We start from the raw sequence: 13,376 nt of genomic DNA, 5'->3' as shown, positions 1-13,376 counted from the left end.
AACTATTCAGATTTTATATTTACCTATAGTATCTGTATGAAAACAAATTTTACTAAGATTATAAGAAATGCCATGTAAGAACCATGAAGAGGTAGAAGGATATTACTTGCCTATAAATAAAACAAAATTATCAAGAACCAGATACAGATATCTGGGCCAATGGTCTAGAGGTTGTAGCGCCACTGGTTTGGTTTTATAGTAAGAAGATTTACGAGTTTATAGAAATTTTCTCATTGCAATCTCACAATAAATTATCGAAGAAAGCGTCGCAGTTCGTAAACCTGACTAGCACAATAATTGTAAAATAGAAAGTACAACAGTAACGGTGTCAAGTATAATGCGGGCTATGGATATACCTCAATCAACACTTAAATTCCACTAAACTGTTAACTTATATAAAATCTTTCTTACTTCGTTAAATCTACAATTAATTCTAATACTTATCTAATTTGATTTACCGCTGATATAATCTTACAAAATCAATAAATATTTATTTAGGTAACTTTTGTAAATACGTAAAAAAAATACATTTACGCTCCCAAATCAAGCGTGTATAACAAACAAATGCTGGCAAGAAACAATTTGCCACAGTTACATATTATAACTACAGGCATTTGAGCTCTCGTGATACGGAATTAGGATTACATGAAAAACGTCGTCTTTATCAGCAGTGGGCATGGTCAAACTCAAAGTATTGCAATCAGTTGAATGCCCATTAGCCCTTGGGAATATACCAAATAAAATTACATTTGTTATAAGTCTTAACAAAGTCGATAGCATAAGAATTCATACATATGTAGACACAAAAACGAATACCTGTTATGTTAACTCGTGCAAAACATTCAGCCGTTTCGATGAGTATTTATTTGAAAGTCATTATCAGATTTTGACCTTAATAAAAAAAACACATAATCTTTAAGTGTTTTTATTAAATTAAATATAACTTTATATCAATAAAGTAGTGTTGGCCTAGTGCGATCAGCGTGCGTCTCTAATCTTTGAGGTTGCACACTCGAACCCTGGCTATGGACATATCTTCTGTATGCGTATTTGACACTTGGTCGTATGGTGAAGGAAAACACCGTGGCGGATCCGGCCGACAGTCCACGGTGCGCTTCAGGCACGGAAGGAAGATAACTTTCTTGGCTGTTCAAAACAAAGTTTCACAAAGCAGATATAGATATCTGAGGCCCAGGCCTAAAGCGTCACTAGTTTTTTTACTCGGCAAAGCGCAAAGTTACATAGTTCACTGGGCGTAGCACTAAGCTTCCAAGAAACCGGAAATTTCCTTTGTTTTTAACATATATTAAACTGTGTTAATTTTGCAATGAAGTGGTTCGATAATTTATTACCCTTATTTAATTCTCAGTAAAAAGAAACTTATACCTCATACGAAATAATACGCTTCGCTGATTTTGTTGATAAATCTCTTATAACCACTGCATCTGGGTTATAAAATATCATCATTGATTCAAACTATGGAAATCATGGTGTAAGATATTACTTTAATATACGTGAAACATGCACAAATAAGTGCAGAATATTAATAACGTAATTTAAGGTTGAAATAAGATTTATATTTGGTCTTTTTATACTTCACTTTGGACCTTTTAACGATTCTGTCTCTGTGTCTCGAACAGAGCTTGAAACTTTTAAACTACTTTAAATTTATTCATAGAAGATATAACTGCATGTGATTATTTGTCGTTAAACACGTAAGTACTTAAATTTTATTATAGTTTTGACAGTATTATGTAATAAACCTATTTTTGCGTGAGTTGTTTAATTTCGTGGTTTTAACAATGTTGCTCAACACGAAGAATTACTGTTGTATCATAAAGATTTGTATTATTTCGGGTTTAGTTTTTACTTCAACACCAAGGCTTGCATGTGCGTTGCCTGCCTTAAGCATTACTGGGTATTGTCTTTTATTAACATAACTTTTACAAAAGTTTATAATAATACTTAGCTTCAATCCGGTAAAAAAGTGTTTTCTTTAAATTACTGGGTCCATAAATTACCTTTTCCACAATGTACTATAAGACAATACTATAAACTGACTTGCTTAGATTTGGATAATTTTATTTAGATATTTTGCTAACTGGGGCCGTTCAAGTATTAGGTAAGTAAGCAATTTACTGCAAATTATACCCCTTCTCCCTGGCCTTTTGTCAGCAAAAGTAAGCAAAGCTCTCAAAAACAATAGTACATCAATGTATATTTTTTGTAGGAATTCTCGAACATGTATTTCGTTGTCAAGCATAGACAAGGTGTGGGTAATATGTGTAAAAAAGTAAATAATTACTGTTGACGTAATCACTAAATAAGAAAATCAAAGACTCCTCTCCTACCTATAGTTCTTACGTAAATCTTGAACGGCCCCTGTTCGGCTATATATAATTATAAAGTACTATAAGTCAGACCAAAACTGACTGAATACTATTATGTAGAGTCTAGTTAATGCTTAAAAAACGTGACGTCATGCAAATTTAATTTTAAACGAACCAGCCGACCTTAAAGCATCGAGCAAAAAAATTGTAAGTAATGTGGAATTATTTTAAAATATGTATTGCTATTTTGACAATTATTTTATTAATTTTAAAGATAAAGTTATCTGATAGTTTATAATAGACTAAAAATAAATATCAAAGACGACTTTCCTACTCTTTTTACTCTGCATTACTAAGCCCTGAAGCTACATTTAGATTATTTACGATCGAATTAAAAGTTTTCTGTGACACTCCAGTGACAGCGTAAACCAGATCTAGATTGTTAGTTAGACGAAAATTTACTTCCCGGCGTTGCTATAAAGACATACTGCTACAGCATTTATGCGTCGCTTTGTACCAGGAATGTAGACAAACTAGATTATACGTACGTATTTATGTCGTAAACTAAACATTACCACTAATTAAACTTGCATACCTTGATTCGTTAAACAATATTAGTTTTGTGTGAATTGCATGATTATAATATATAATTATATTGAAAACAAAAGCTGATAAAGAAAAGAAATAAAGGCTGATTTACATTTGCTACTTTTTAATAAGTTTTTAGCATTCTTTTTCCAAGAAATCTAAAAAACACGCATTTCGCAAATGTGAATGTGCTATGCTATAAAGCACGCTAAAAAATCTGACTGACCGTCAGATTATTTATCGTTATCTGTGGTTTTAAAAAAGTGCGGTTAACTTTAAACATAAATATAAATGATGTGAAACTAAAAATGAAGAATATTCGATCTTCTTACAGTACAGAACTTAAGAAGGTAAAGTTGTCGAAAAATTTCCACCGCTTGCAAAATAATTAGAGATTCCATATTTTCTACTTGCGATGCGAGTGCTTTCGTCGCTTTTGAGACAACTTGTGATGAAAATAGCATAGCAAATGTATATCGGCATCTTAATTAGCACCCCTTTAGTTTAGCATGCTAAAAAACCATGCTAATTAGCACGGAATTTATAGCAAATGTAAACCAGCCATATCAGTGATCGGAAATTTTGAGTGCCACGGAAGTTGTATGTAACAAATCTTTTAAATAGACTTAACAAGTATTCTATGAAATGCGTAATAACCACCGTAAAATGTTTGCACAGCGCGTGGTGCAATACGGGACGAATGACGCTAAAGGCTGTTGTAATTTGTACAATTTCCACACCGTGGGCTGAAGTTAAAACTATGTGTACCTATAATCTTTAATAACGGAAGGTAAATGCTTTGATCAGTACTAGCTTGAGCGTGTGCCTCTTAATCCTGGTAGTCCGTTCAAATCACGGTTGTGGTTGTGTACGTTGAAGGTAAACACCATAAGAAAAGCGGCATGCCTAAGCTGAACCCTCACCTATATAGAAAAATATATATAGAAATCTTAAATCTATAGAAGATGTAGCGCCATACATTTAAAATGCTTTTATTCTAGTATAAAGTAAAGGAAAAAACACATCTTTAAAAAGTTGACATTTCAAACGAATTTCGATCGAAAATCTATGGATCCGACTCTAACCATTTCAATGCATACATGCAAAATTCATTAATTATGTTAATGGTTTGTGTTTTATATGTTATTTTATCTCCCATTCTTTTATTGTGCTTTAGGCAAATTGACATTTAAGTTATTTCAATTTTCTTTGAACGATGTGGCTGTAATGGCTGTAAATGTATAAGAAAATGATAAATACGTGACAGATACGCATTTTATATTATATAACAATTTGATTAATTATGTAATTATATCAATTATCAGCACGTTGTTTGAATGATATAAATAATTTCACAACTTCATTTTTGAGATACTCTTTATCTATATATACTACTTCTGTATATAACATTCGTTAGCGTATTGTAGCAATATTTATTTCTTTGAAGTTATTGGGAAGATTTTAATTGTTTATACTATATTTTACGACAGGTAAGATAGTTATACATATATCGCTATGTACTCGTCGTATTCTTATATATAAATACAGTATATAAACATTACTTGCGGTAACTTAAAAACCTTTTGCACACAATTCAAAATCATTAATTTTCTTATTTCAAATTATTATTATCGATTTTTGTGGTAACCAGCGTGTATATTTAAATTATTGAACAAAAAATTCAATAGACAAAGTTTATATTCTTAAGATGATAAATCTTTGAATCTTGAATATTAATATTGTAATAGATATTTAATATGTAATATATTAGAACTATGATAACATTATCTTTCACAGCTGTGCAACTATCAGACGTACTAAAGTCAATCGTGTTACTTTTATTTTATAAATAAATAGTGATAATATATGACCTCATAATGATAAAAAAATCATTCTTCGGTATGTGGTGCCGGGCTATTTTAGTCATTATTTGTCGTGTTATTTTAATAATATTGAGCTCAAGCGTGTATCATGCATTTATTGTGGTGGAAATATTATTGAATTCTATTGTCTATCAACAAAGACTGGCAAATATATTAAATCAAATTAATTACGTTTTGATAAGTGGAGTGACTATTGTTTTTCAAATATTTTCTAAGAAGGTAATATTATAAATATATATGGGAAATAATGATCGGAGCATATAAAAAATCTTATTTTAAATATGATGGCTATGGGCGATCTGAGAAGTCATATACGAACCAGCCACTAATAGAACTTTGTATGGGCGCAATTAATATTTAAAACTTACTCTCATCCGGTGAAAATCACCACGTCTAAAAACAAAAAATTAAACCATCTTTTTTAATATTTTTAGTTAAAAATTGTATTCTAGAATTATCTTAATTTAATTGATCGAAATAAAAGATTTTAACACAAAGCTTAAATGATCCAAAATAATTTGTGCGTGAATGATTATTATAATTATCAATGATTAATAGTAGTAGTATGACCTACGTAATGAACCTAAGATCACTTATTAATCTCTATAACATATAGAACTGGTCCCTTTAATTCTATGCAGAATTCTTCTAAATCACATGAATAGTTATATTATTACGATTTTTGGGTTGGGAGGTTTGTATAAATTTGTTTAGAGTATAGACCTTTATATTTTATGAGACATACTCAGCTAATTCTCCCATCTGTAGAATGAGACCAATTTCCGTGATTTGTTTTTTTTTTCTAATAATAATTATTTTGTCGATGAATTAATGCAAACCATCAACAACCGATGTTTCGCGCAGCCGGGATGTACAGCTATCGCGCAATATGCTTAAAAGGAGTTTTAAGAATATCTATAGCGCTAAATCACCTGCATCATGATCACACCCCACATACACACCCTCACGTACATTCCCTAACTTTTACACCACCACCACAACACATTCGAATACGGTATACTTGATTTTTACCTTTTGTAAATGTTATGTATTCCATCTTAAGCATTATTATTAAATCATAAATCTTCAGTATAGTTGGTTTATATTAGATACATATATTTAATTTATATTAGCTGTAGGGTTACGAAATAAATAAACATTATTAATAAAAACAATTAAAGTGTTATCAAGATGAATTGCGTTCTTATAATCAAGGATCCAATTGCTCACTAAAATAAATTTATCTTAGCAAAGTTGGATCGTATTGCTATTAAATTATTTGATTTCAGACAATCATGATGAACTCATTTATGCAGTGGCTTCTGCGGTTCCTCGTTTCTCTATTGGCGATAATAGTCTACCCTTTGACGTACTTGTTGAATTTGAGAAGAAATAGGAAATGCCCACCGCCAAGGAATCCTATACTTTTCAAATCAGCTACAACTCTGGCGATGATGATAAGAAACAAACAGGTATTTATTATTGTGGTTATTAATCGTTGAGCAGTGCGACTCTTATGACGGCTGACGGCGACGGACCAATGGAATTTTCTTGTTCACTTGGTCCTACGGCACGTCTTAAATCCAGAAATTGATGACGTGTATCAGTCTATTAAATAAAAACGCATGCAATCTGAGGCCAAGACCCATTTAGGGTTACCACTGGACATTACGTCAAAACCGTTTACGACGACATCGTTTTTACAATATAACGGGTTATATTGACCAAAATCAAAGGTCCTGATTGAATTCTATTTGTACTTAACAACGTCATCGGCTATTCCGACTATCGGTTTTTACGACCAAATGAGTAGTCTATTCGATGTTATAACAGATTTTGACTCAATTAATCGTTAGTCGTAATTATGAACACTATTTTGCCTGAAGTACTTATTCGTCTTTTGCGTTTACTCTGTGTTCTATTAAAAACAGTACTTATAGTAAGCGTAGAATTCCGCTAGAACTATGACTCCCGTGTGACAAAACCAGTACGACTTTCCATACGGCACTCTTGAGCTCTGTTTTTTTTTCTTAGAGCAGTGGTGGCTTAGTGCTTTAAGAGAGTGGCCATCAAACCTGGTCTCCCAATTGTGCACTTCGTTGTGCGATGGAAATTCCGTGAGAAATACGGCATGTATATGTATATATAAATCATAAAAAAACAGATGCCGTCGGAAATTAAAACACGATTAATTTTTTGCTATAATTATGTTAAATATATTATAATCGTTAAAAAGGCATGATATATATCAATATCCCAACTAATTACAACCATATATCAACAGTTTTAAAGTATTCAATCCGATCAATATTCGTAAAAAAATTGGCACGAGTCTCGTAACAAGCTCTTCAGACAACATACCAAAAACTATTTTTAAAAAACCTTAAATGCATAAATAAACGAAATACAATGCGAGAGAAATCGTAAATTATAAAGTATACGGGCGGAAGTAACTCTATTACGAAGTACCAACGCGTGGGCAATGGCACGCTATACGTAAAATTGTAATCATATAACATCTACCTATAACGATAAGATATTTATAAAAATACATATGTTTATATAAAATAAATTAGAAAAACAATTTACTAAAAAAATATCGTTTACATTACAGATAACTTCAGAAGACGTTGTACGAGCCTACATAGAAAGGTGTAAAGAAGTGAATCCGTACCTAAACGCTATTGTGGAACCTCGATATGACATAGCTATAAGAGAAGCAAAGTCCATAGATAAAATGATCAGCTCCAACGATCGTTCTACAGAAGTGCTTGAAAAGGAGTTTCCATTACTAGGTGTTCCCATGACAGTGAAAGAAAGTATAGCTGTGGAAGGTAAAGTTCTTTTATGTTCACGCATGAAATAAATAATTTAGAAGAAGCCCATCTTAGGCCCAAATAGAATATTTCAGTTAATAACGTGGTCAAATAATTTATAAATATTCAGTCAATGGTATTATTTATGATAAAGGTAGCAGATAAAGAAGCTTTCTAGGCTCATGTAAATTAAGTTCTTAATGTGCATACATACATTCAGCGTCTGTGTGTGTCTACATGTCCTGTCAACATGTGTCGAAATATATTTTGAATGGCATATTTTAAGCATGTCTTGCCCCACGTGACCCCTCACAAGGCTATTACGACTTTTCTTCCATATTTTAGTATATTTAATTCCATAATGTTGTTAACACCTCTTATTTCTGTCTAAAATGTATACGGATTTCTAGGTATGAGCAATGACTCGGGTACAGTCTATCACTACCGAAAGCCGGCCACTAAGGACGCTGAGATTGTACGCCTGGCGAGAGCAGCCGGTGCCATACCTATAGCTGTGACTAATGCTCCACAATTGTGTATGAACTGGGAGACTTATAACAACGTCACAGGACTTACAATGAACCCTTATGACCAGAAGCGAACTGCAGGCGGCTCTTCAGGCGGCGAGGTATACTTTTATTGTTTTAAAACCGATAAAACTACATATTTTATCGGTTGCAGCACTTGTAGGAAAACTATACCTCCTTTGATTCACTCAAGTAAATACTCATTTGATCAAAATTAATTTATGATAGAATTAGAAGTTATTCCCTTCTGCCTAATCCCTAATCCCCATCTCTATAGCTTTCTACTCTTTGGCTAGAAACACTGTCTTAAGTTTTTAGGACAAAACATTTAGTGTTTGTATTATATACCAACAATATACGCAAATATATAACGCACCAATACCTTACATATAATTTATGAAATGCCTTTAGCCTGACTTTAAAATTAAATAGCTTAATAGCTAATGACGGAATTAGATCGCAGATTTTGATTCAACATCCAAAGAGTTTATTTAGTCTGTACTAATATATAATCTAGTTTAAAAGACTTGCTTAGCAAATATGGAAAGAAATTAATGGATTGTTTATGTTTTGATTACTGAAAAAAAAGAAGTTTCGTAAGCATTAGAGCCTGCTAAATGCTTTAAAGCATAAAGCACTAATTATACTTTTATTTAAGACTGAAGTATTGCAAAAGTTTGGGTTTTATTTCCAGTCGGTGCTTATAGCAGCTGCTGCGTCGGTGATCGGTGTGGGTTCGGATATTGCTGGTTCTTTGCGGCTTCCTCCTATGTTCAATGGAATATTTGGACATAAGCCTACCCCCAGGCTTTTATCTACTGAAGGTGAGCGTTTAAACAATGATTATATTAAGTATACAAATTTCAAAAAAATATAGACTTTCGACTTTATCAAAATCAGAGACGAATGAATCTATTAGATTGACTAAGTGAGTTATTTTATTACTTTATCAGACGTCTCAAAAATAATTAAATAAGAATTTTTAGTACAATTAGTGTAAAACTAATAAGAGACACGTTTATAAGTTTTTGACTTACTCAGTAATTCAATTCAAATCATTTATTCATAAAGGTAACAAAATGTACACCTATGAACGTCAAAAACAAAAATTTATATAAAACGCTTCTAATTTTACATTTACTGCCACTTCTCAAATCAAGGGCGTAGAACGGAAGAGAAGAACTGGCAATAAACTCTCCGCCACTCTTTTTAATCGCCAAGTTTTTGTTTTTCACAACTATTGTAAGGAGCTGCAACCATTACACCATGTTCCACATGACATCTTAAGTAATTTATACTAATAACATAAATTAAAAACAAAGATCTGTCCTCTCTCAGCAGGAGGCATGGTAAATTTACATTTTCGTTTCATAGTTTTACTGCCTTGTAGGTCATGTACCAGATTGCCTGGATCCCGATTTTGAAGAATACTTCACCCTTGGCCCTATAGCCAGATATGCAGAGGATTTGACGTTACTGCTCAAAGTATTAAGGCAACCGACGGGCCCTGAAGTACCTTTAGAAAAACCGGTATGTATATTTATGTATAATTCGCCACATACACACCTTTTATGACATTGATCCGGTAACTAGTCATACTAATGTAATATTATGCCTACTATAAAATAATATATATAGATTGTTTTATTATTAAATTTTTGAATTAATTAATAAAATTAATGCGTGTGATAGTACATACATAGTACGTACATATCCAGTAAATTGTCATATTAAAAATAATAACTTGGTTTAGCCGAGTCTTAATTAATGTTAGGTTAATAATACTATAATTTCACGTTATGTAAAATAACTATTTTTTATATATTATAGGTAGAATTTTAAAGCAATAAAATTGTGTTTATTACAGGTAGACCTGACACGATTGAAATACTATTACATGGAGGGAGATGGTGGCTATGTACTAAATAAAATAGGACCAGATGTACGGAAGGCAATGGACAAAGCAAAATCCTATATTAACAGTACTTACAATTTAGACGTTCAAAAGGTAAAATGACTACAGGTTTAATGATTCAACCTTAATTGCATGATAAGTACTATTTTATTGATTGAAAATTGCGTTTGTAATTAAATTTATACTATCAAGGTTTCAAACAAATGTTTATTAGAAATATAAAAAGTAGAGGATATCCATATGAATAGAAAAAAACCTAAATAAAAAAATAATATTAAGGTTAAACTCTTTAACCTTAATATTTATAGCTAGTATAAAACACAAACTCCTAAATTGAATGAATCTGATTCCACTGTTGTAGCTCAATCAAACAGTCAGTGGCGCTACAATCCTTGGTCTTGACCTCAGATTTGTGTAACTATTTAATGATTGTTTTTCTAATACACACTTCTGTGGCTAAGTTGTAAAATGGCATCTGTATAAGACATCAACGCCCTCAGCTTTTTGCGTTTGTAACAATTATTTTTCTATTTTAATTAATATATTTTTCAGCTCCAAATCGAGAATATACATCACATGTGGGAGATAAGTGTCAGAGTTTTGTTTAAAATCAAACATGTTAGAAATATTTACACTGACCCAAAAGAGAGGGAGCAGTTAATATCAATGTGGCCTGAAGTATTGAAAAAGTTCTTAGGAATGTCTGACCATAATTTGACGTGTGTGGCCTATGGGCCGGCTCAGAAATTCTTCGACAGTCTTCCAGATAGGTACTATAAGAAGTTGCTGTCAATATTCGAACAAATTAAAAGTGATATAGCAGTAAGTGTATTTTTATTTCGTTATATACTGGCTTGTTCCTTTGCCTGCGGTAATTTAAAAAGTATTATTTATTAATTAAAGGGGAGGGCCCTTTAAATAATTCATTAATTTATCGCGGGAAAAAGCACGTTAGCGTCTATGAGATTTTAATGCACAATACATCGTTATCGATTCAACGACAGGTACAAAAAACGTCACCTATCGAGCTTTCTAAAACAAATATACCTATTAATAAATAAAATGGATCAAGGGTAATACTCCACGACACAAGTTAAATAGTAGATATTCGGACGGGCGTTTTATTATACGTTTTTTTCATATATTTTTGATTGCAATTATGTAAATTATAGGTACATATTTATAATCGACATTCAATATGTATATCAAGTGTAAATTATGGACAAAATGCTTTAAGCACTAGGGATATTAGTAGAAACATTCATAAATATTACGACATTTAAAAACGTACTAAAATCATTTTAATAAGTTATTAATAAAATATGAATTTTCCACAGAAAGCGCTGTCAGGCAACGCTGTGCTCTTTTTCCCTACGTACCCGAATCCGGCGCATCTACACTACAGAATATTCTATAAATTCTTGGACTGTGGATATTTGACGATATTCAACGCGCTGGGGTTGCCATCTACCAACTGTCCGCTAGGATTAACCGATAATGGGTTACCAGTGGGAATGCAGATAGTGTCAAATAGGTGTAATGACCACCTCACTATTGCAGTGGCGAAAGAATTTGAGAAGGCCTTTGGTGGCTGGATCCCGCCGAATAAAGAAGTTTTCGAAAGTGTTAAGACTGCATGAATTAAGTCTAAAATTGAGTAGAAAATGATATCAAGGCCCTATATAGTTTTCAAGGCGCTAGGCGTTTCTTTACGTTTATTATAATATACAATTTATGTCATGCCAGTACAATTTGACGGTTACCAGACCATAAACTCTTCAAAAAATAAAACAAATTGATAGTACTTAACATTGATTTTCCGTTTATTGGGCAAAAAAACATTGTGATATTAAAAGTCGTGCGGTAATAAATTCAAAATTAACAATAATTTTAGAAAATTATTATGGTGATGTTAGTATATCTGACTCAATCAATACTACTTATAGGAAAATTGAAAAGATTGACTTTTTTAAATAACTGTGATTAGTTAGATATTCTTATGTAACTGTATTATAATGTAAAACCCTAAGAAATACCAAAAATTCATCACAAATTAAAATTATGAATCGGTATATTTTCTAGTTTTAAGTTTTTTTAATGTGTTAATAAAAAATCTTTCCAAAACTGAGTTTTTCATCTGAGTTTGGATATAAAATCTTTGTGCAGCAAGCATCAAGGATCTCACTAAATTAAAATAATTAGTTACATAGTAAAATCTATATTAAAATTAGTATTTGGAATTTTAATTTTAGTTTTTCATTATATGTTTAGAAAATTTACTTACTGTGTTATGTTAACAATTTCCCAGTGATTTCCTAAAACCTATTATTTAAGTTTCTTAAGTGAACAATTCAATTTTTTAACATTAAAAATTATAACGTATCTTACTAACATAGGAATTTAAGGAAGGCTAAGGTAGGGTATGTCACATAAAAGGTTTGGAATCACTTGTTCAGAGAGTAACGTTCAGGTACGTATATTATTTGGAAGTCCTGTAACTCCCGATGAAAAGATATAAGACTATGACATTATGCGTCTGTTTCTTGAGTGATATATTACAATTATTTAAGTATTACTGTTAGTACCTGAGCAGCTGAGTTTCATAATCGAACGTCGAGGCAGAATACGAAATTTCACCCGTATCACCTCGACGTCCGCCGTTCCACAACTGAGCGATTTGCAAGGTAGTTTTTGCTACGCACCACCGCGTTATGTGGAACCAGCTGCCCACTAAAGGTTTTCTGAACCAATTCGATTTAGGGACCTTCAAGAAAAGGGCGTACCAATTCTTGCAGGCCGGCAATGCACTTGCGAGCGTTCTGGCAATGAGCGTGTCCATGGGCGGTGGTATAGATCAGGTGAGCCTCCTGCCCGTTTGCTCCCTGTTCTATAAAAGAAAACAATGAGTGATTAACCTACTAAGTATTATAAAACCGGTAATCATCCGAATATCTTCTGATTATTTGTCCTGAGCATATTATTATTATAAAACCACTAAACCATAGAGGTAATCGATAGACGTTTTAAAATTCAAATAATTATTACCTATCACAAAAGTTACTAACCATGTTAGTCGTATATATATTATTTTCATAAAAGATTTAGAAAACTGTGAGAAATTATAATCTAACAAGATATTAAACATTTTAACAATATATTCATTTCCCGTCACACAAATTATTGGCTATTCCGCTTGTGCACAGTTTGCTTTTCCTAGACTTCAATCTAGTTATTTTATTGAAACGTGATTCGCGATTGAAATTTGAATGTCCATTGTAAATTCATAAATCTCCGTACTCGTTCATTCATAAACTTAC

General features: G+C 32.0%; 1 protein-coding gene across 1 annotated transcript; it reads left to right on the top strand.

The window, feature by feature from the left end:
- The first annotated feature begins 2,500 nt into the window (after positions 1-2,500).
- LOC123714567 (fatty-acid amide hydrolase 2-B-like) lies at positions 2,501-12,118 on the top strand. The gene is made up of 9 exons (XM_045668886.1): positions 2,501-2,537; positions 6,091-6,273; positions 7,416-7,635; positions 8,028-8,245; positions 8,839-8,968; positions 9,535-9,674; positions 10,012-10,152; positions 10,612-10,881; positions 11,397-12,118. The coding sequence occupies exons 2-9, from the start codon at positions 6,097-6,099 to the stop codon at positions 11,697-11,699; spliced, it is 1,599 nt and encodes a 532-aa protein (XP_045524842.1). The 5' UTR covers positions 2,501-2,537; positions 6,091-6,096; the 3' UTR covers positions 11,700-12,118.
- The last annotated feature ends 1,258 nt before the right edge of the window (positions 12,119-13,376 follow it).

Source organism: Pieris brassicae, chromosome 1 (assembly GCF_905147105.1).
Source record: "Pieris brassicae chromosome 1, ilPieBrab1.1, whole genome shotgun sequence".
In the NCBI taxonomy this organism is placed as follows: Eukaryota; Metazoa; Arthropoda; class Insecta; order Lepidoptera; family Pieridae; genus Pieris; species Pieris brassicae.
This window is presented reverse-complemented; position numbering and strand designations above follow the sequence as displayed.

Excerpts from the sequence above, each read along its gene's own strand:
- LOC123714567 (XM_045668886.1), top strand. The coding sequence starts at position 6,097 with ATGATGAACTCATTTATGCAGTGGCTTCTGCGGTTCCTCGTTTCTCTA. Across the intron at positions 6,274-7,415 it reads TGATGATAAGAAACAAACAG|ATAACTTCAGAAGACGTTGT; the intron begins GTATTTATTATT and ends TTTACATTACAG. Across the intron at positions 10,882-11,396 it reads AAATTAAAAGTGATATAGCA|AAAGCGCTGTCAGGCAACGC; the intron begins GTAAGTGTATTT and ends AATTTTCCACAG.